Genomic DNA, 20,112 nt, shown 5'->3' with positions numbered 1-20,112 from the left:
GGCACTATGGGATGTTGGCTGCTTTTCTCAGGAACAAATTCTGCAGAGCTCAGCAGCTCAGAGGTCAAATACCCATGGAAGGACCAGGGAAGGTGAGAGCCCATTACTGGTTGTGGAGTGTTCAGTAATGCCCATCATTGGGTTCCCTGCTTTCTGGTGCTAAACTGAGATTGGGGGATTTGTTTAGGACTTGACTTGTTATTACTGACTGAGGGCTTGAGCAACAGTTCATCTGGTATGTGAAGTTAAGAGGGGCTTTGTACTGGGTGGGCTTTGCTAGCAGCTGGTGGGAGCTGGGAGATGCAGAAGGACCTTCTCTATCTGCTGGATCAGACTTCTGGCTTAAAGATGCCTCAACTATATGAATTTGATTTTCGCTACCAGAACGCTGATTTTTCTCCCATCTAAATAAAAGTGCTTCTCAGAACAGATACTCAGCTGGGGAACATGCTTTATGGCAGGGTGGGTACCTGTGCCTGGGATGCCCTCCAGAAAATCTTCCTTAAGAGTATCCATTCTTCCCAGCTGAGTTCTGGCCCTTCAATCTCCATGTCTTTGGGAAGAGTTTTGTACACCCAGGCATGGCTGCACATGGAGAGAGCAGAGCAGGGTGGCTAAACCTTGTCTCATGGGTGGAAAAGGTTCTTCTTAGCCTGTGGCAGTAGAGCCCTAGTGCTTGTAATCCCAGAAGTGGCAGAAGCAAAATAAGAACTCGACTGATGGTGAGGAGAGCAGCACCAGCAATTTTGGTACCATGCACGTGGACACATTCATGTAAAACATCCAAAATCACAGTTTGAAGGCAAGACGTGGTAAATACTTGATGAAAGTCAGGGCAGGAAGTCAAGCCAAGGTACCACTGGCACCATCACTGACTGTGGCCAACAGTAGATGCAGAAAACACAGAAAGTAGGGCAGGGATGGTGACGTGCGGGTTGATAACTGAGCCTAAAAATAAGGTGCTTTAGAAACATAAAATCTGCCTCGCAAGCAAGGCAGTGGCAAACTGCTCCGAGTGTCTGATTTAAGGCTGAAATGGTGATGTTGGCACCACAGAAAGCTGTGCCAGCGTTTTGCTAGCAAAACATTGAGTTTCAATCTGATGGTTTGCATCTAAGATCAGGCGAGTTACTCTGGAGCTGTGTCTGGGCAGGGGTGGAAGTGAGAGGCAGTGGTGGGGCTGGTGGTGGGGATGCTTTTCCTCAGCCCAGCCCACTGGCACCAGTCTGCTTCCTGTGCTGGGTTTCTGCTGAGCTGCATTTTAAGGAGCTTTTGTCCTCTTGAAGTGTTATGGTTTAACTTTCTAAAAGGAAGAAATTCTTTAGTGTTAGGAAGAAATTCTTCAATGTGAGGGTGGTGAGACATTGGAACAGGTTGCCCAGAGAAGCTGTGGCTGCCCCATCCCTGGCAGTGTTCCAGCCCAGGTTGGATGGGACTTGGAGCAATCTGGGCTGTGGGAGGTGTCCCTGCCCATGGCTGGGGTTGGGACTGGATGAGCTTTAAGGTCCTTTCCTAAACAATTCTGTGATTGTCTGATAATATTCCTGCAGGCTCCAAGGTTGACCCATCTTTCTTGCCCTGGAGTGACAGTGCCTGGAGGTGCTGCTCCTTGCTGCCCTTGCTGTGAATGGGCCAGAAGTGGTACCCTGCAGGGATGGTATGATGCTGCATGTCAGGGTGTTGCAAGGAAGCCTGACCCACTGGGCTGTGGGTCTGTTAGTGTCACATCAGCAGCCTCAGGACCTCCTTCATGCATGCTGGTGGCTGTCCTTGACCTGCACAGTGTAGGTGGACAGGAGAATGAATTTATTTGGAGTGAAGGGAGGTGGTGTGTGCGTGGTGTAGCAGTGGAATGAGTCATTGAGGAGATCACCAAGGTATGAGGGCTGTGCCTTATATAACAAATCCAGATGTTCAAGCTGCATCCCACAGTGTAGCATGGATAATTGATTTTTCCCAAAGTCTCACCTCTTCACTCTCCCAGCAGAGCCCATGGGCACCCTGCTGGTCCCTGCACAGCACAGGCAGGTGGGCAAAACCATCCCGAGTTACATATAGGAGCCCCCTGATGGATGCATGATGGGTCAGGGGGCACCTTTTTGTGTTGTTTGGTGAAGATCCTCTGAGGATTCTTGGAATGGTCATAGATATGCTCACTAGTGCCTGTAAGCAGTAGGGTTGAAAGTTTTTTGTTAGCAATAATTAAGTACAACTGCTATTTAAAAAGGATGAATCGGATTGTTGGGAAGAGCATCCTCTCTTGAAATCTCCCACAAAAATCAATATTCCTCTTGTCAGGTGTGTAGCAGACACTTCCAAATCCTGCCAGTCATATCCCAGCCCACCACAGAGCCCCACAGCATCCTGACAGCAGCACTTCTTACCAACCAGGCTCCCAAAAGCCCTTTCCATGCCATGGTGAGCTGTTTGCCATGGTTGGTTGGCTCTGGGTGCTCAGGGTTGGCTGGTGGTTGTACCCAGCTGGTGACATCCATGCCATGGCTGGGGGCAAATCCTTGGTGCTAAGGAGCTCCATTGTGTTTGCTCCCATGGTCTGGCAGTCTGGAGAACCTCTCCTACCTTCTGCACAAGATGGTGCTTCCTGCTGGACCTGAGCATGGATCACTATGGTCTTGGTGTCCAGCTTGGAAGTGGTTCCTACCTCTTGACATCAACATGAGTATAGCAAAGTCCAGGGCAGGCTGGGAGGCACAAGGCTGCTCTAACACATCAGCAGCATCTCACAGAGTGAACCCAACACACGTTGTCCCCTCCTTCTGTCTGCTTGGTGTGGTGGCTTTGTTGGCATCTGGCACTGTCCCTGTGGTGCCATAAAGCTGGCAGAATGATGCCTTGGGAAGAGAAGAGCAAGGCAGGACCTCTTCTGCTGGCCAAGAAACCAGGAAAAATTAAAAACAGAGGAATGTAGCCCTGTCAGAGGGTGACTGCCTGGGAGGGTGCTGTGCTGCGTGGCACAGAGGTGACAGGGGCAGATGGTGTCCCCTGGGAGAGGCACAGCCCTGCCCATGGCTGAGCCCCTGGCACAGCCCTGCTGCTGGAACACCCCATGCTGGCACAGCTGGAGCTGCCAGGAGTGGAAATGGAAAATCCAGGCACTTATCTAGCTTCTTGCTGGGCCAAAATAGGGCAGTTCCCAGGGATTTTATTTTTTTTTTTTTTTTTTTTCATGGGCCGAAAAGCGTGTGAAGTGGCTTTGAACAATGAAAGGATTTCTGCTAAAAAAGGCCGGAGTGGGGGTGAATAGGGCTTGAATTTGTATCTTAAGGGAAGGGTGTGGGCTCCTGCAGTGGTGTTTTTGAGATTCTGTTGGAAATTAGCTTTGGTCTTTTCCCATGTTTTATTTTAAAGTCTGTTTTGGGGAAAAAAAAAATTTCAAATTGCAGAGCTCTAAATCTGAAGTTTAAAATGTCAGGAAAGGGGATGTGATCTTGGAAGGCTCTACACATCTTCCTGTTGTGGGGCTGATAAAAAGCTGAAGCTTTAATCCCCCCCAAAGAACACACCCTCCAAAAAAAAACCCCCAAAAACCCCCAAAACCGAAAAAAAACAACCAACCAACTAACTAAAAAAAAAAAAACAAAAACAAAACACAAAACCAAAAAAACCCCCCAACAAATAGAGAGAGGTAATATCCCTGCCACAGATGGGTCAGGCTGCTTTCCCTGCAGGTGCCTTCATTGCAAGCCACACTCACATATAATGTGCTGTGGAAAAAATAAATGGAGAACCAAATTGGACACTTATGCCCTCAATTAATTTTTGTTCCACCTAATCAGAGCTGCTTCATGCCTTTCCTCCAGTATTTAACGGCCCAGCTCAGAAGATGGGGCTCTCATGTGAGGGAAGTTGGGATTCAGCTCATGTTTGCACAGAAATCCCGTTCTGATCTTCCTTTCTTTGCCTAAGGGCAGGGATCCTGCTGCTCCTCTGATGCCAGAGATAAATTTTGTTAGCAGATACTTTTCTTTGGGAGAGCAAAGGGGAGAGGTGTGTAATGAATTCTGGAAGGAATACAATTTCCTTGTCTTCAAGCATCATCTTTTCCAGGGTCCTGTGTGCTGGCTGTGTCTGTGCTGTGTCAAGCATGGGAGCAGAGGGCAGAGCTTTGCTTGTGGTTTGCTTCACAGTCCTCACCTAAGGAAAAAAATCCAAATGAATCGGTTCACTTGTGCTCTCTGCAGGTTCACAGCCTTTTCTCTTTCGTGCTAGGTTAAAAGGGGATGGCTTGTATTTGAAACTCAGCCCCAAACTCAGTTTCTGATATTTTTTTTCCCCTCCATCCACACTCCAAGTTCAAAGGGATTGCAGTGCCCTGCTGGGTGGGAGCCCATGGCCAAGACCCCAGGGGCTCTGTTTCTACGATGTCCCCATCGACCTGAAAGCAGGAGGCGAATCTGAGCTTTCACCCTTGGAAAGCCAAAAGGGAGCTGAGCAGTTTCTGCAGCTCAGAGGCACCCTGGGAGGTGGACCCAGCACCCATCCCAGAGCTACACCTCAACCCAGAGGCTGGCAGAGCCTGGGAGTGGGAGAGGCAGAGAGAGCAGAGCTCAGGAGCCTGCTTGGTGAGTGGGATGCTCGGGAATGAGAGTAGAGAGGGGAGGAAAAACCCCAAACTCCTATTGAATATAAAAGCTATCCACATAAAAGTTCTGGGTTTGAAAAGCTCCCCAGACAAGGACAATTTAATGCAGAAAAGTGGCGGTCTGGGGTGAGCTGTGTGGAGCAGACATAGAAAAGAGCATTTACTCTACAGAGCTTCTCGGCTGAGGTTTCCTAAAATGCCTCCAAGTCCTGCTGCCTTGCCCTGGGAATTGGGATTAAGGGGCAGCTTTGCACGAGAACCACGTGGAGAGGAGCAAGATGGAGCTGGTTGAGCTTTAATGCTTGGGCTTGCTCAGGAATTCTGGATGTAAGTTGGGTTTGGGTCCTGCTAAAGCAAAGCTCTCCCTGGCTGCATTTATGTCCCCAGACCCAGGTGTTGATAGGAGCTTAAGGTCTGGTGTGTGAACATCTGGGGAGCACCATCAGGTTTGGTTTGGTTTTCTTGTCACTGGGCTGCCCCTGGACAGAGCAGTGTGTTTTCCAAGTGTGCTGATGTGGGGGAGGATGGCTTGGCACAGAATAGCTTTTCAAGGAAGCTTCATTTGAAATACTGGTAGAAAAAGAAGGAATATTGTGCTGTGTCATGTGTTTACAGGAAATATATAGTGAAAATACTGAGGGGCTTTCCTCAAACAACTGCTGATGATGTCAGGGATGGAGCAGTTGGGAGGTGAAAAGAGGCACTTAAAATTTTCTGTTACCACCATTGACTCCAAAGAGATTTTTGGAACTTGCTGTTTTGCTTTTTTCTTCCTGCTGGTATTTTGCTCCTGCTGCTAGGAAGGAGCTCTTTGAAGAAGGTGAGATTATCTAGAACTAGAGATAAAGCAACTAAACCAAATTGGTTCTAAATCTCCTGGGAAGAATTTAGCTTTAAAATTTGACCTCTCCATGAAGCTGGAAAAATAACTTGTCTTGATGCACCTTCACCTCCAAACTTTGCTTTGCAACGAGCAGCAGTGAGAACTTTCTTTGCAGACGGGCAAAACAGCATCTTCACTTTAAGAAGTAATTAGGGCACAGATTAAGTTACTTATTTTGCATACAAGAAACCTGTGGGAAAGCCAAGAATCTCTCCTGAAACTCCTGATTTCTGATGAGATCTCTCACCCAGAAGACTTCTGTACCTGCTCTTCCCCAGCAGCACTCCAGGGCAGACTGTAGGAGTTGCGTTCCCTAAGGATTCTTGGCTTTTATGTATCTTCTTTTATTTTTAATTTTTTTTTTCTTCAAGTGATGTTTGCTGCCACTTTCCCCTTCTGGAGGAACCCTTCACTTGGTAGCACTGAGCATCTGCTGCTTAAAATGCTGCAGAAGCCCCAAGCGAGGAAAGGAGCTGTTTGCTTCTGAGATACCAGTGAAATTAAATCATGCAGCAACAATTTCCATATTTTTTCACTCCTTGGTGTGGTTAACTTGCGGGTGCTGTGGGGCTGGCAGCTGGGTGCAGGGAGAATCAGATGGTGGATGCAAGAAGAATTTGCTACCAGCAGCAGTAGCCAGAGCCAGAGTAGAACAGCACTGAGGGACAAGTAGGATTTCACCAGTCCCCCCCTGGCTCGATCACAGGGCTGGAAATCATCATCCTGAGGTGGTGGTGCAGCTCTCACAGTGAGTTTGCTGCCTGAAGTCAGGTGAGGGACCTTGTTCTGTATTTGCCTGTTCAGCAGTGGATGCTCTTGACCTCTGGAGAAGGGTTTGTTGCATAACATTTTGAAAGTACCAGCTTAGGTGTATGTCAGGCTGATGTCTAACGTGCTGCCCAGGGCTGTGTCTGTACTGATTTGTTCCCAGCACTGGGTCTGACCAGCTTTGCTCCCATCCTGGCATCCCAGGGGAGGTGGTGGTCAGTGCCCACCTGCATCACTGGTGCTGTGCAGGGATCCAGGCAAAGGAGAAGGGGCAACCTCTCTGGTGTGATAGCAGAAAAAAGAAAATGTCAGTGTAGGAAAAGAAAGGGAACCCTCCAGGGGCATGGAAATGCTTCATTTTAAACTGCTCACCATGGCAGCCTTTCACTGAGAGTGTTTCCTCCTCCCCCTCCCCGGGGCTTTGTAGGAAATGTGACTATCCTGTAGCCTTGCCACAATTCCCTGGAGGGGAAGGCATGTCTCTCTTGTGATTTCAACTCCCCAGTTTGCCATATGGTCACAGCTGGGATTTGACCCTCTGTCTGTCTGTGTTTGGAAGGCCCAGGGGCTGTGTCCCCTGTGGTTGGTGTATGGGGCTGTCACAGTTTGGGTGGTGTGGACCAGTGCAGCCTCCTTGTTGAGGATGCTCTGATGACACAGTTTAGGAAATTACTTGGAACAGGTTCCCCCAGGCAGGGTGGGAGGGAGTGGACCTGGGCTCTGTGGGTATGGTCAGCCCCCCAGCACATCCACGCTTTGGGCAGCTCCCTCATGTCTCCCACTTTGTTCTTCTGTGGGGACACTTGAGTGCCTTGCTTTCCCTGCTGCTCCTGCCTGTCCCTCAGTCTGTCACCTCCTCCTCTCAGTAGCTTTCTGGCTGTCTGGGGATGGTGTTTTGGCTGCTGGGCTGCCAGCAAGGTCTTCTTGCATCGGGGGGTGAGCAATGAAGAGCTGCTCTGCTGCTTCCTCCAGACCTTGGGGAGGTGCTGGCCAACAGCTATACAGGACCTGTGTTTGTGTGTCACCACGTGGGGACAGTTCTGAGGGGATGCCTGAAAGAGAATCACAGATACACAGGTTGGGTTGGGTTGGGACAGAGGGCCCGTGGAGGTCATCTACTTCCATGTCCATGAGCAAGGGGACTGTGAAACCCTTCACTGATACTTGTTGCCAGAGGATGGGTTCAGCAGAAGGACTGCAGTAGAGAGGTCACCCAGCTTTCCTTGGCACAGGAGGAGCACAGGTTGGCCTTGGCCCTTACAGAAAGCACAAAGGGTAAATCTGACAATTCCTCACCTTGCCATTGGACAGGAATTGACTCTTAAGGAAATAAATCAGGCACCACCTCCTCTGCTGCTTATGTGCTCAGCTCCCTGCTCTAGGCTTTTGTGCTTGGTTTCCAATTCCAGCTGAGAGAAGATTAGCTTGGGGTGGGGAGGAGAGGGCTATTTCCCTTCATGCTCCTGACTTGTCTTGATGTTGCAAACTCAAATACTTCACCCTATCAGCTGGGCCCAGCCCTGCAGGTATCTCTCCACAAGCAGTCCAGAGAAGGACAATGATCCCCTTGATTTCAGAAGCAGTTGATCATGGACCTGGGCCAGGAATTTTACCTTTGCTTGAAAGATGCACAGCTTAGAGGAATTCTCTAGTTGCTGAACTGGTTCATTTCAAGGTGTCCCATTCAAGGGTTGCTCTTCCAGGATTTGTGCTTATTTTTATTAAGTGGAATAAACCCAAAGCTGATTGATGACACTTAAGTGAAGGGCTCTTGGAAGTGTTTGTGTTCCGCTGTCGTGTCCTGCTGTGCTTTAAGTGGTGCCTTGGGGAGATGTGACAGAGGATTTGCAGGTCTTAGCTCCAGCTCCACTGTCTGGCAGGGAGACAAGGACGTTCTCCAGCATCACTCAGCAATGTGCCTGTTCTGATGGCTCCAGCCTCCTCAATATTACAGCAGAATGTCTGCAAGTGGAAGGCTTTGTAGGAGGATGTGGGCACAGCTCTGAGTGTCAACAGGAAAATGAGTGGACTCAGTTTTCCCCTTTGTGGGATGGAAGTGCCAGCCTCCAGATGGGAAAGGGGAAGAGGGGTGTGTACAGGAGACCAAGGACCCCTCCAGGCAGGGCTGGTGGCAGGGGGCAGTCAGCTTCTTGAAACCAGTGAGTCAGTGAACCCTTCCCTTCACAGAATCACTGTGACTTCTTGTCTTGCAAGTGAGTAACCAGTGTCTTGAAACAGTCCTTTGAGCTTGGTGAGTCAGATCTCGTACCAAGGTGCAGCAGGATTACAGGAAATGCAAACGTTTCTTCCCAAAAAGCACTTGAGGTTGCCAACACATGCAGGCCTTCTGTGGGACTGTCTTTGGCATGGTTGGGCTGGGTCTCTCTTGGCCACAGCACCAAGAGGACAGTGGTGGTACGAGCATCTCACTGTCTTTTTGGTCCCTGAAACAGTCACCTGTTGTCCCCATGAGGCTGGCAGGATGCTCTGGGCATGGTGTCAGCAGATCTGCTGAGCTCATGGAAACTCAGCTCGGTCAAACATGAGGACTTTTGTTGTTTGTTTTTTGTTTTTTGTTTTTTTTAAGTCTTCTTTAAATAAAACAGAAACCAAAAATGTGATGCCTTGCAAACCACAGACACCCACACAGCCACCTTCTGTGTCACTTTGCAGGTAAACAAGTGCTGGGACATGAAGCTGTGCCATAGTTAGACTGACCACTCTGTGCAAGGAAAAGTCAATGTGCCACTTTGTTTTGGTGCAGGGAGAAACAAAGTCCTTGGAAAACAGGCAGCTGGCATGATGGAGGCAAAGTCTTTGCAAGGCCTGGGGGTCCCTGAGGGGTGCAAGGGGACTTAAATCTGGGAGAAGTTGAGCTGGGTCTGCTTCAGGGAGACCTCTTGGGGAGATCTTTGAGGGTTCATTTGCTGGTTGACTTGAGGAGACACTGGTACCTGGTGCCTCCAGAAGACCTATCTTGGTGTCTGTGGATCTCCCCTCCCCATTCCCAGCTGTAGAACACTTAATCTCCCTTTTGTTCTGTTGTGGAGCTGCTGCTGGAGGTTGAGGTGCATGGAGGAAGGCTGAAACACAGCCAAGCAAAGCAGGCTACACTTCTCTCCTTGTAAATCAATGTCCTCTTGCTCATTTTTTTTTTTTTTTTTTTTTTTTTTTGGGGGGGGGTGGGGGGGAAGTAAACAGGGAAAGGCTGAAATAAGGTTTTTTTTTCGCTTGAATAAACCTGCAGAATTAGGCCCTCGTTTCTACTTCAGGTGCGTTTTGGAAAATATTTGTTCATCTTGCAGCAAACAATGGCAGAAGTGGGCTGGGAAAAGGAGCAGGGGTGGGAGTGCTGAGAGGCATTTCCTGCCCTGCTCTCCCCTCCTTCGAGGTATTGTGACCGGGGCTTCAGATCTGCAGCCCGGGTTACTGCCGTGGAGATGGCCAAAAAAGATACCTGGCCAGGAATGCCTGCCCGGGGCAAGCAAAGGGCTCTGCGAGTTCACCAGAGGTGGTGAGGAGTTTTCCAGCCGAGTACCTGGGCTTGGAAAATATCTCTGGATAAGATAAATGGAAACAGAAGTTGTTTGGAAGGCTGGTGGCACTTCCACTGCAGCCTTCCCTGGCTTTTGGGTGACGTGCTGAAGCTATAAGTTGGTATTTTCCATCTCGGACAAGTGTTTTGAATTTTAGGCAGTGTCTCCTGAAAAATTTTGCCCTTTTGTTTTGTTTGTCCCTATGCAGAACCAAAGCATTTAATTTTTTCTTTTTTTTTTTTCAGTCTTAAGTTCTTGTGGGATGGAACAGGGATTTGTTTGGTTGTTTTGTTTTGTTTGGGTTTGCCTTGCAACCCTCAAAATCAGGTTTGCAGGTGGTGCTGAAGCTGTCCCTGGCTTTCTGTTGGCCATTTAGTGATGCAGCCCAGGACCCGCCTCTGTGCTCTGCCTGAGTTTGTTTGTTTTCAGTTCTCAGACCAATTATCTGGGGGAGGAAATGGCCTGCCTGGCTGTCAGTCTGCCGAGATATTTATAGGTAAGGTCAAACCCCTGCGGAAGGTCTGTAGCAATGTTTGGAAGGAGTGGCTGCCTCCACCTTGGGAAATTGGTGGGGCTGGGGAGGATGTGATGCACGGATGCAGTTCCAGGGGGTGATGCCTCCCCAGTGGGGCTGCTTTACCCTCTGAAGAGGGGTGGATGGTGGCTTTCTCTGGCATGACTGGGGGGGGATGAGCTTTGCTGTCCTTGCCACCTCTCTCAGCTCAGTCAAGCTCCCTCTCTTCTGCTGTTTTTTTTTCCTGTAGATGCTTTGCATCCTTTGCTTATAAGGCAGTTGCTGCTTCTCCCCTAGAGCAGGAGAATTGAGCAAGGAATGGCTTCAGCTGCCCTGCTGGGGCTTTCCCAGGTGCTTGTGAATACTGAGGCTCCCCAGTCTCCCTTTCCCATCAACTACTTTTAATTTTTTTGTTGTTTCCCTCACCCTCCCTGGCTGATGCATAAGTGCTCCCATTTCCTGGGTGCAGCTCATCTCAATTTGGCAGACTCATCATTCAGTGTCCTTGCATGGGTCTGTTTGGAAAGGTCTCATACAGTTTGCTCCTGCCATTGGCTTTATTGCAAATGCACCTTCCCCTGCTGGTCCCCTCCTTATATCTGGGACCTCTTTCCTTGGCCTGGGCAGCAGATGATGGGGTGGGTGCTCCTGGGTGCCCCGAGGTCTCTGATGACACTGGGAGTCTGGGGCTGTGATTTAAGTGCTCTGTTTGCTGTGCTGGTGGAGCCCCACACAGCAAAGCCAGAATGAGCTAGTGAGAGGTGGAGGAAAAAAACTGAAGGCAGAGAGAAATGAACACAACACCCCATGTTTTCCAGTAGCTTGGGTGGTTTAAGTATCAGTAACACCCCCCCCCCCTCGGGTGCCCTGAGATATTTGTCTGTAGCTGAGGAGAGAAGGGGCCAATGGATGGAGCTGAAGGATGTGGATGCTGGTCCTGGTAGGTAGATCTCCACTGAGAAAACCTGCTTGGGCTCGGACAGATACCTCCAGCCTCTGCCTTCTGGGTTAGTTGTGCTGGGATGGCCTTGCCTGGTATCTGTGTCTGCCCTGGGCTCTGCTCCTGCAGTCCTGGTTCCTGCTGCCCAGACCCAAATGTTGCAGGGAGGTGGCATAGTCCTGCCTGGGGACACCGTGGTACCTTAGTATTGAGGGACCATGGGCATGCTGGAAAGGGCCAGATGGAGGGAAGGATGTGTCTCAGCACTTCAATCTCTCTTGGGATTCCTGAGGAGTGATACCAAGTACTATGGAAGATCTTAGCTCATGAAGATTTACTTCTGCTCAGAAGGGAGGGCTGCCCAGAACTGTAGCCATGAATGAGCTGGACAGTAAAACTATTGCTTAATCAAGGAGATTTTGCTTGGGTGTTTTGAGTGGGTGAAGGGTGGGAGACAAATCCCAGCAAGAACAGTCAAGCAGTTAAAGTGCAATTAAGTGAGGTGCCTTCTGAGGTGGTAGTTGTTGCTTGCTGTGTTTTCCAATGGGATGGTCTTAGTGACTTCTTGGCACAGGACGATGAGATTTGATCCCTGACAATTTCCTCCTCGTTACAGGTTTCCACCATTTTCTCATCAGCTGCTGAGATGGGCCCTTCCCAGCTCAGCCTCAAGATGCTGGTATAGCATCAGGAGCCTCCAACCTTGAGGACCTGTGGTGGGACATTGTTTCCCACTGGGACATCCTTCACTCCCCTCCTCTCAGCAGAAGCAATGGATGCTCATGTGGACCTCCTGACGGAGCTGCAGCTGCTGGATAAGGTGCCCACCCTGGAGAGGCTGCGGGCAGCCCAGAAGAGGAGAGCTCAGCAGCTGAAGAAATGGGCACAGTATGAGAAGGAGATGCAGCACAAGAAACGCAAGCACGAGAAGAAGAGAAATGCTCTTAACAGGAAGAAAGTGTCTTTTGAAGCCAGCGTTGCTCTGCTGGAGGCTTCTCTGAGGAACGACTTGGAGGAAGGTAGGGTGCTTGTGTCTGGTTACTTCTGTGTCTACGTGTGAGGTCTGTGGTGTGCAGAGGCACCTGTGGTGACATCCAGGGACTGGACTGACCTTGATGTGGTGTTGATCTCTAGGGTGTTGCCATCTCCAATAAGCTATGGGGTCCTCAAAGCACTGTGTGACCCTAAGGTTCCCTAAATTGACATCAGGAGTGGGCACATTTATGCCAGGATAGGGCAGGAGTTATGATGGAGATCTGGGGAAAGGGAGGCGGCTTTTGTCTCTTTCCTTTTCACACTTCCTACTTCCAAAAGGTGTGAAACACTCCTTTGCCTTCTGGGTGTGCCTCTTTTAGTGGCTTTACAGAAGTCTGTCACAGGGATTTTCATGTCAGTGTGAATCTCTTCAGCTTCCGTGCCTGGGGGAATGGATTGAAGGCTACATGGATGTATGATGTATGATTTTTATCTATTCAAAGTACTGAAAAGCATGGCTTTGCTTCATGCTTCCTATGCAGATTCTTCAGAAATGGGTTTAATTGCACCATTTCAAAGTGGGTCAAAGTGCTTTGCTTTTGCTTCAAAAATCTGAAGGGAGGGGAAAAAAATATGTCTAAAAGTCAATCTCCATTAGCCTCAGCACAGCCTGGGGGGTGGAAACCTGTGAGCTCTGGGCAGCCAGAGCTGACTTCTCTGCAGAGAAGTCTTCTGGAAGGTGACCTGGACCAGCTTTGGGGCTTGCTGCTCTGCCAGCTAGCAAAATCAATGTGATTGTCTTGATCCCTTGGCAGAGACAAGGGAGATGCTGAGACCTGGCCAGTGGAGTTGTGTCTCTCCCAGTGAGTGTTGCTCTAGTTTCCAGCATCTTTTTCAAGAAGCAGTACAACCTGCCTGGTGTGTGGGTAGAAGGTGGGGACCTCATCTTGTCTTGTGAGGAATCTCCCCAAAGTCACGTCTGTGTTCTTGAGAAGGATTTTTGTGCACTAGAACTTGTCCCTGGGTGCATGTTTTGCACCTGTTTGGAACTGGAGCACTCCTGTGGTGGGCAGTGTCACCTGTCTGGTGTCACAAGCCTTTCCCAAGCCCTGCTATGTGTCTGTGGCTTTGCCTCTCTCTGTGGTAATGCCTGGAAATTGCAAGGCTTTTACTTGTTTCTTCCTTGCTTTAAAGCTTCTGCTTCCAGCTCTGTGCTGCAGTGAGCCTGTGTGTCTCACTCTGAGCTGCTGTAGTCTTCTAGGAGAGCCCCAACAGTGAGGCCAACTGGAGCCTTGCTGCCAGACTGTGTCTGCTGGCTATGCCTGAGGTGACAGATGTGTGACTTGTGCCACTCCTGCCTCTGCTGGTGGACACGAGGCAGCTGGTGGCTTTGGGCTCTGTTCCCAGCTGCCCCCTCCCAAGGGACAGGTGATGGTGTTGGGATGGGTAAATGGACATCTCAGCCTCTTCCTCCTCTTCATTTGATGATGGTGCCTCTGCTCAGTGCTTGGGCTGTGATGGGGCCAGAGCTTCTGTGAGATCCCCAGCCTTGTAGTTTGGCTTTCTGTGCTTCTCAGCCTGGGTGTGGGCAGTTTGGAAGGAGAACTCCTCCCCTGCCTGCCCTTCCCATCCCTTGTCTTGTACCAGAGGTGTTTGCAAGCCTGGCAGTGGTGGTGGTGCAAACCTGTGCCCCCTGGGCTGGGGAGGGTCTGGGCAGCAGCTTTAACATCCTGGTGTTGGAGGTCCTGTGGACAATCTTGAGCACTCTTTTCCTACTGTAAGGGAAAATCCATTGCTGCTGATCACTCTTGGTGCTCTCATCCTGTTGAGGCCTTTCCATAGCTGGGCCCAGGTCTTCAACCATTGGGTGCTCTTTCTGATGAGATGCTGGTCACACCAAATGTTATTTATCAAGCAGACACTTCTCTGCTTGGTGGAAAATCAACCCCTGCACCCACTGGGGAGGGCAGGAGTAGAACCCCACAGGTGCTTCTTTGGTGTTGCTGGATTTTTTCAGATCCCTCAAGTTTTTGAAGTCAGTTGGTTTTGTGATCCTAAAAATAGTTTGTAGGCAGATTCTGGCCCTGCTCTGCCCCCTCTGTAGGACCAGGTACAAAGGCAGGAAGAGGACAGAGTCAAACCCTCATGCCAAGCTGGGAAAATTCCTCACCAGGTGCCCTTAGCCCCAAAGTGAGAGAATTTACAGGCTTTAGAAGGTCCTGGGGGATTTTTTTGGTGTATGAATCACCTTTTGTTTCCATGTGGGAAGTGGAGGGGGAGGTGAAATGTAAATGATTTTAGATGCTGATATGCTCTGGTGAGGGAGGGTTGAGAGCTGGGGGTGCAGCTGGCACGTGTCACCCCTGAGCTGCCTCTGGGTGGCTGTACCCCTTCCATTCTTGGTTACTTTTCTGTACTTTTGTCTTTATTTTTTAACATTCTCCCTCCTGAAGCAGGAGAGGGGCTGGTGGCAGGTACTGTGCAGTGAAACTGGGAAGGGAAAGTGGAGTTGGCCAGCGAGTTGGCCCTTGGTCTGAAAGGTGTCTTGTTCCGTGGTGTCACCTCCTGATGGAGTTGGTAGGTTGAGCCCTGTAGAATGGAGTTGGTGGGTGCAAATCTCTGCCCTGCACCCCAGGGAGAAGCCCTGGTGACCTGGGCCTGCTGACTTCCCTGTCCCCTGCTTGCTCCTTGCCTAAGTACTATGGAAAGAGCAGAGCTCATCCTGCTCAGCTCCCTTGTGCCTGCAGCTATCTGCAGCATCATCCCTTGTCCCCTTTGCCTTCTGCCATCGGTGACAAGGCCATGGGCAGAGACACTCTGGCTTCCCACCTAGCTGGTGACTTCTCTGGCTCTGCAAATGTGACAGCCTCAGAGAAGAGGGCTTCTTCCCTGTGCAAAACATCCAGATTTGTTAAGGCTGATGAGTCCATGGGTGCCTGGGTGTGATGCAGAATCTCTGTATCTCAGTGTGGTGGTGGAGCAGGACTGAAGGCAACAGCTCCTGGGGAGCATCAGCCCCAGCGTGGGCAGGAGCTGTGAAGGGGTGACAGCTCCTGAGGGCTCGTTCCTCCCATCTTCTGCAACAGATCTGTCAAAATATCCCGGGTTTAACAAACAAGCTGCTATTAAAAGCTCCCTTGGATCTCTGCTGACAGAACCAGGGTAGGGAGCACACTGCCAACACGCTGGTGGCAGATGTGAGCAGACAGTCACACTGGGGAGAGGCAGGTGATGGGCAGTGACCCCAGATGGAGGGCAGTGGTCCCCTGGGCTGCAGTGTGCTGGCCAGGACCTTTTGTTTGGAAAGCTGAAATATCTACTAGAGTGAATCTGGGTGAGCTCTGAGGTGGGAGCAGAGTGCTCCCAGTTGCCACACTGGGCCTGTTCCACTCTTCCCCCCCAGAGGAGCTGGGAAAGATGTGCTGTGGGGGGCATCACCCACAACCACTGCTTTAAGTGGAAATATGTTCAAGTTCTCACAATCTAAGCTGCTTGCAGTGGTTTGGTGCAAAGGGGAGGACACTTGATCCATGCAGGGGTCCTGGTGAGCAGCACTGGTGAGTGCTTGAGTGTTGAGTGACCACCTCTGGACTGGGCTGGTGGCTGCCAAGGTGAGTTGCTTTATGATGCAATAAAGCAAGGCTTTTCAAGCTAATGTACTAATTAGAAAAAAATATGCTATGGCTGCTGAAGGCTGGGGTCCTGTGAGGCCATTCTACAAGGTGATTGACTGAAATGATGGGGAGGATGCTGGTCCCACCAGGGGAGGAGCAGCCCGGGCTGCTGCAGGGCTGTCATGTCCAGGTCTTTCTACATGGTTGAGCTCCTTGAAAAGCAGCCCCTGGGTGTGAGGAGAGGAGCTGGCGTTCTGTAAATCTGAAGAAGAGATCCCAGAGGTGGGTTAAGTGGCTGTCTGTGCAGATGTGTGGCATTTGCTGCCTTGAAGTCCCTTTGCACACCCTTTGCAAGGGAGGGCTCCCACCACATTCCCTTCAGTGAACCAATGGAGAAAAAAAGTCTCCAAAGGACTGGCTCACCTTCCAGTGGTGCTGGAGATGTCCTGGTTTCTTCTGCTCTGGGATGAGTGGGTGCCCACTGGCCCCCACCCCAGCCTTGGCTCTGGGCAGCATCGCTGCAAAGTCCTTCAGCTTCCACCTTCAGGCACTGCATCCCGCGAGCAAAACTTGGGCAGAGCCAGAGTGTTGCATAAAACAGCACTTGTGCAGAAGCTAAACCATGCTGATCCTGGTGGCTGGTGTGCCAGAAAGTGAATGAAAGCTCAGGTTTGACGACCTTGGACTTGGCATCCAGCAAACATCTTCCATGAGCTGAGCAGAGGGCACGAGCTTGGGGCTCTCTGGGTCCTGCACCATCCTGGGGGAGATTTTCCAGTGGAGGGTTTAAGTTACTGCACAGCTTATTTGTATAAATACATCCCCCACGTTTCCCTTTCTGCTGACCCTTAAATCTCCTGTGACCCAACACGATGAAGCCTTTCAGGAGCCACCCCCAGGCAGCTCCTGCTGTGCTCCCTTTGCACCTTGCTGGAATAAACCCAACCTTGTCACTAGCAAAGGCATTTTAAAAAGAGGCCCTAATTAGCGTCTATAAATTGCTTTCTTTAACCTTTCCAAGTTGATGTGATCTGTTCCCTTGTTACTAAAAAACTTTTATGAGGTGCCTTAATTTTCCACCCACATTATTATTCTCCTGAAGCTTTTTACTTGGGGTTCCTGTGTCTGTGAGAAAGTGCATTCATTTGCTGGAAAAGATTTTTCTCTTGGGTTTTGTGCCCTTTGAAGGGCTCTGACAAAAAAAACCTTTTGTCATCAGTAGTCTGAGTGTATATCTGGGTATTTGGGGAACATCTCAAGTAAGGAATGTAAAGTTTCTATTTAGTAGGAAAGGTGTTTCATGAGTTTGAAACTCCATAGGTGTGGAAATGAAAGCCATTCTCTTTGGAAAGCTGTGTGTGGGAGCTCTTGGCAATGATGGATTTTGTGAATTTTGTTAGTGGGGGTTGATATGTCTTCCAAAAGCAGATTCACAGATTTGGCCACATTTAACTTGGCTTTTTCCTGCAATATGGATGATAGGCCAGTGCAGGGTGGTTTGCATATGGCAGATAACTGGACAGCAACTGGGAGTACAAGCAATATTGAATATGTGCAACTTTGTTGTTATAACAAGTAAACTTTTTTTTTTCCTTCCCCCGACTCTGGTATTTTAATCAAGTGGACGAATTTCCATAAAAGCTTGAAATATCAACTTTCCTTCTTGGTAATTAATGTTGAAAGTCCATTTCAGTTTTTCCTGGGATAATACCTCCCAGGTATCATCCCCAAATCTAGAGTCCACTTAAGCATTTTGTTTCAAGCCCATTCTTTAAACAAAAAATGTTTGATCAGAAATACTTTTTTTTTTCTTTTAAATTATCTTTTAAATAACAAAATGAGAGATTTCCTTAACTTCAGAATGTGTTTTATAAAATGTGGCACTGGCTGTTGTAGAACATCTTTGGTTTCAGTGGGTCAAGCCTCTTGTTAATCCCATTCAGAGGGCCTGGGGTGTCTGTTCTCAGGGTGCTGCTGTTGCATGCACTGAACATTGCTGTTTGCTTTTTCAAGACATGAGAGCTGGGAAATGGGTCCCTTGCATAGCTACAGACCAGAAATTCTACATCTTTTGAGTTTCAGGATTCCCAGCACGAGCAGTCTCCCTCCTGCACCCCGCACAGGGAGCAATTGCTTTGCTTGACTAAAACAAGAACTGAAAACATGCACACAAATGCTTTCTGACTGAACTCACTGGGAAATGGTGATGGAGGGATCCTGGCTGGAATTTTTTGGATAAAAATTTAAACACACCCTGCCTCCCTTCCCCAAAAAGGCCTTGCAGGGTCAGCTGCCCACCCCCAGCTTGGAGGGCAAATCTTTCCTCTTACACTTTGTTTCAGCAGAGCACACGAAAGCCTCTTGGTTTGTGAGATGGAAATGGGTGTGTTTCACATAATTTTGGTTGCTGGCTTTTATGTGTGTGCCATCTTCCATTACTTCTGGTACCACTGAAAAGAATTCTTGTGTAACTCATCATAGCACTAATGAAGAAACATTGGATTCAAACTACTTGGCCTTCCAGTCAGGAGGGTCTGTTTGGATTGAAAGTGTTCTAATCAAACAGGGACTGGCCAGTGACTGTTGCCAATGCCAGATTTTATTTCTTGCTTGAAGTGGCTTGAATCACTTAATTGGCTTCTAAAATTTGACTACAAAATCTTTTGGAGGGGAAACTCAGAGCCAGTGTCCCCTTGGTCCCAGGTACCCCTAGATGAACCCTGGGCATTTCTTTGGTTTATTAGTGCTGGTGATGGTTGCTGCTTAATGCAGCCATCAGTATTCCCTTTCCAAAGGAGATTTGGGCAATGGGGAGTGAAGGCTGAAGCTCTTGGGGCTGTCCATGCAAGGTGCAGTAGGTAGGATATGTAAGGTCACCATCTGCTCTGCAAACCCTGCCTGGCCAAATCCCAGCAGGGAGAGCTCGGGGCGCAAGAGCCGCCTTCCCCGGGAACGTCAGGATTTGTGTCAGCCCAAGGTGGATTATTGATGGGATCTTAGTTCAAACAGGTGCCCAGGGATGTTCCTGCATGCAAAGAAGTGCTAAATCGATGGTGTTTAACCTTTCCCTTCCCCATCCTGCCTTCTCTGCCTCCAACAATGTGGAGGGCAGCTTTGGATGGCTGCTTATCTTCTGATATCTCCAGGCTGCCAAATGTCAAAGCCAGAACTTCCCAGTCGGAGCCTGATGATACTTTTGCTGACCAAGGGTGATAGATATGGGTCAGATGGGGCATAGAAAATACCAGGCCTGGCTGCCTGCTGGGTGGGATAGCAGTGTGGAGGGGCTGATACCACAGCCACACTAGCTCTTCTCTCCAGGATTCTTTCAGACAACGTGTTTCTTGCCTGCCTGGCTGCCTTCCAGGCCTGTGCTATTTCCTATGCTCCAATGAACTGCGTGGTTTGTCCCACTCCAATAAAGAGAAAACAGTAAATAGCAGCTCTGTGGGGGCCTCTGGTATCTTCTGCATGATGAACAGCAGCAACCTGGAGTGAAATCCCCTCTGTCTGTCCTTCTGGGCTGTGACCTCTGATAGCCACGGCTCTGCCTCTGATATCAAATCTCATGCTGCCAAAAGGATGTGAGATGTTGGCCTCATCACTCCCCAGAGCTTGCTGGTACCTGGAGTTTTGCAGCTTCATTGTGTTTTCAAATGTATTTTGAAAACAACACCCCCCAGGTCATCATCCCCATCCCCCCCCTCTTCTTTGCAATTAAATATTGGTGGGGAAATGAGTATTGCTGGAGGTGAAGTTGCATTGTAGGGCTGAACCTCAAGTGGCTGCTTTACCTTGATGCAGTAGAAAACACAGTGCTTGGGTATAGTTTCCAGACAGGAACAACTTGGCTCTAAGCTGCAGCTCCAGATTGTGCTTTCTGCAGCTTCTTCTGGTCAAGGAAAACTTGAAAAGCGGATTAAATTTTTATTTTTATTTTTTTTTTCCTAGATTTAAATTCCTGCCTTTCTGGATTCAGGTCAGCTCAGCTGGTGTAGATTTCTTCCTCCTAGAATTGTGGAAAATAGAGGTTGAGAGGGCCTTAGGAGGTCATGTAATCCACCTCCTGCCCCCAGGCAGGATCATCTGTGTCTAAAATGCTTGCTAATGAGGTTGGAGTTAGGTGTCTTGGTGTATTTATAGGCATCTTTGCAACACGAGAGCAGGTACCTGTGCAGGCAGCTGTGCTTCTCATTCACTTCTGTGAATTTTTCCCCCTTGCTTATATTTATCCCCCTTTATTTCACTTTGCATCCCATTCTTGCACTTATTGACTGTG

General features: G+C 49.3%; 1 protein-coding gene across 1 annotated transcript in view; it reads left to right on the top strand.

The window, feature by feature from the left end:
• PPP1R16B (protein phosphatase 1 regulatory subunit 16B) overlaps positions 1–20,112 on the top strand; it is a 63,949-nt gene that overhangs the window by 6,504 nt on the left and 37,333 nt on the right. The window contains exon 2 of the mRNA XM_071760002.1: positions 11,861–12,263. Coding sequence (XP_071616103.1) covers positions 12,017–12,263 — 247 coding nt within the window. The 5' untranslated portion in view covers positions 11,861–12,016. The remainder of the gene's footprint in view (positions 1–11,860; positions 12,264–20,112) is intronic.

Source organism: Heliangelus exortis, chromosome 16, assembly GCF_036169615.1.
Source record: "Heliangelus exortis chromosome 16, bHelExo1.hap1, whole genome shotgun sequence".
NCBI lineage: Eukaryota > Metazoa > Chordata > Aves > Apodiformes > Trochilidae > Heliangelus > Heliangelus exortis.
Note: the sequence above shows the minus strand (reverse complement) of the source record. Positions and strands in the feature narration are given on the sequence as shown.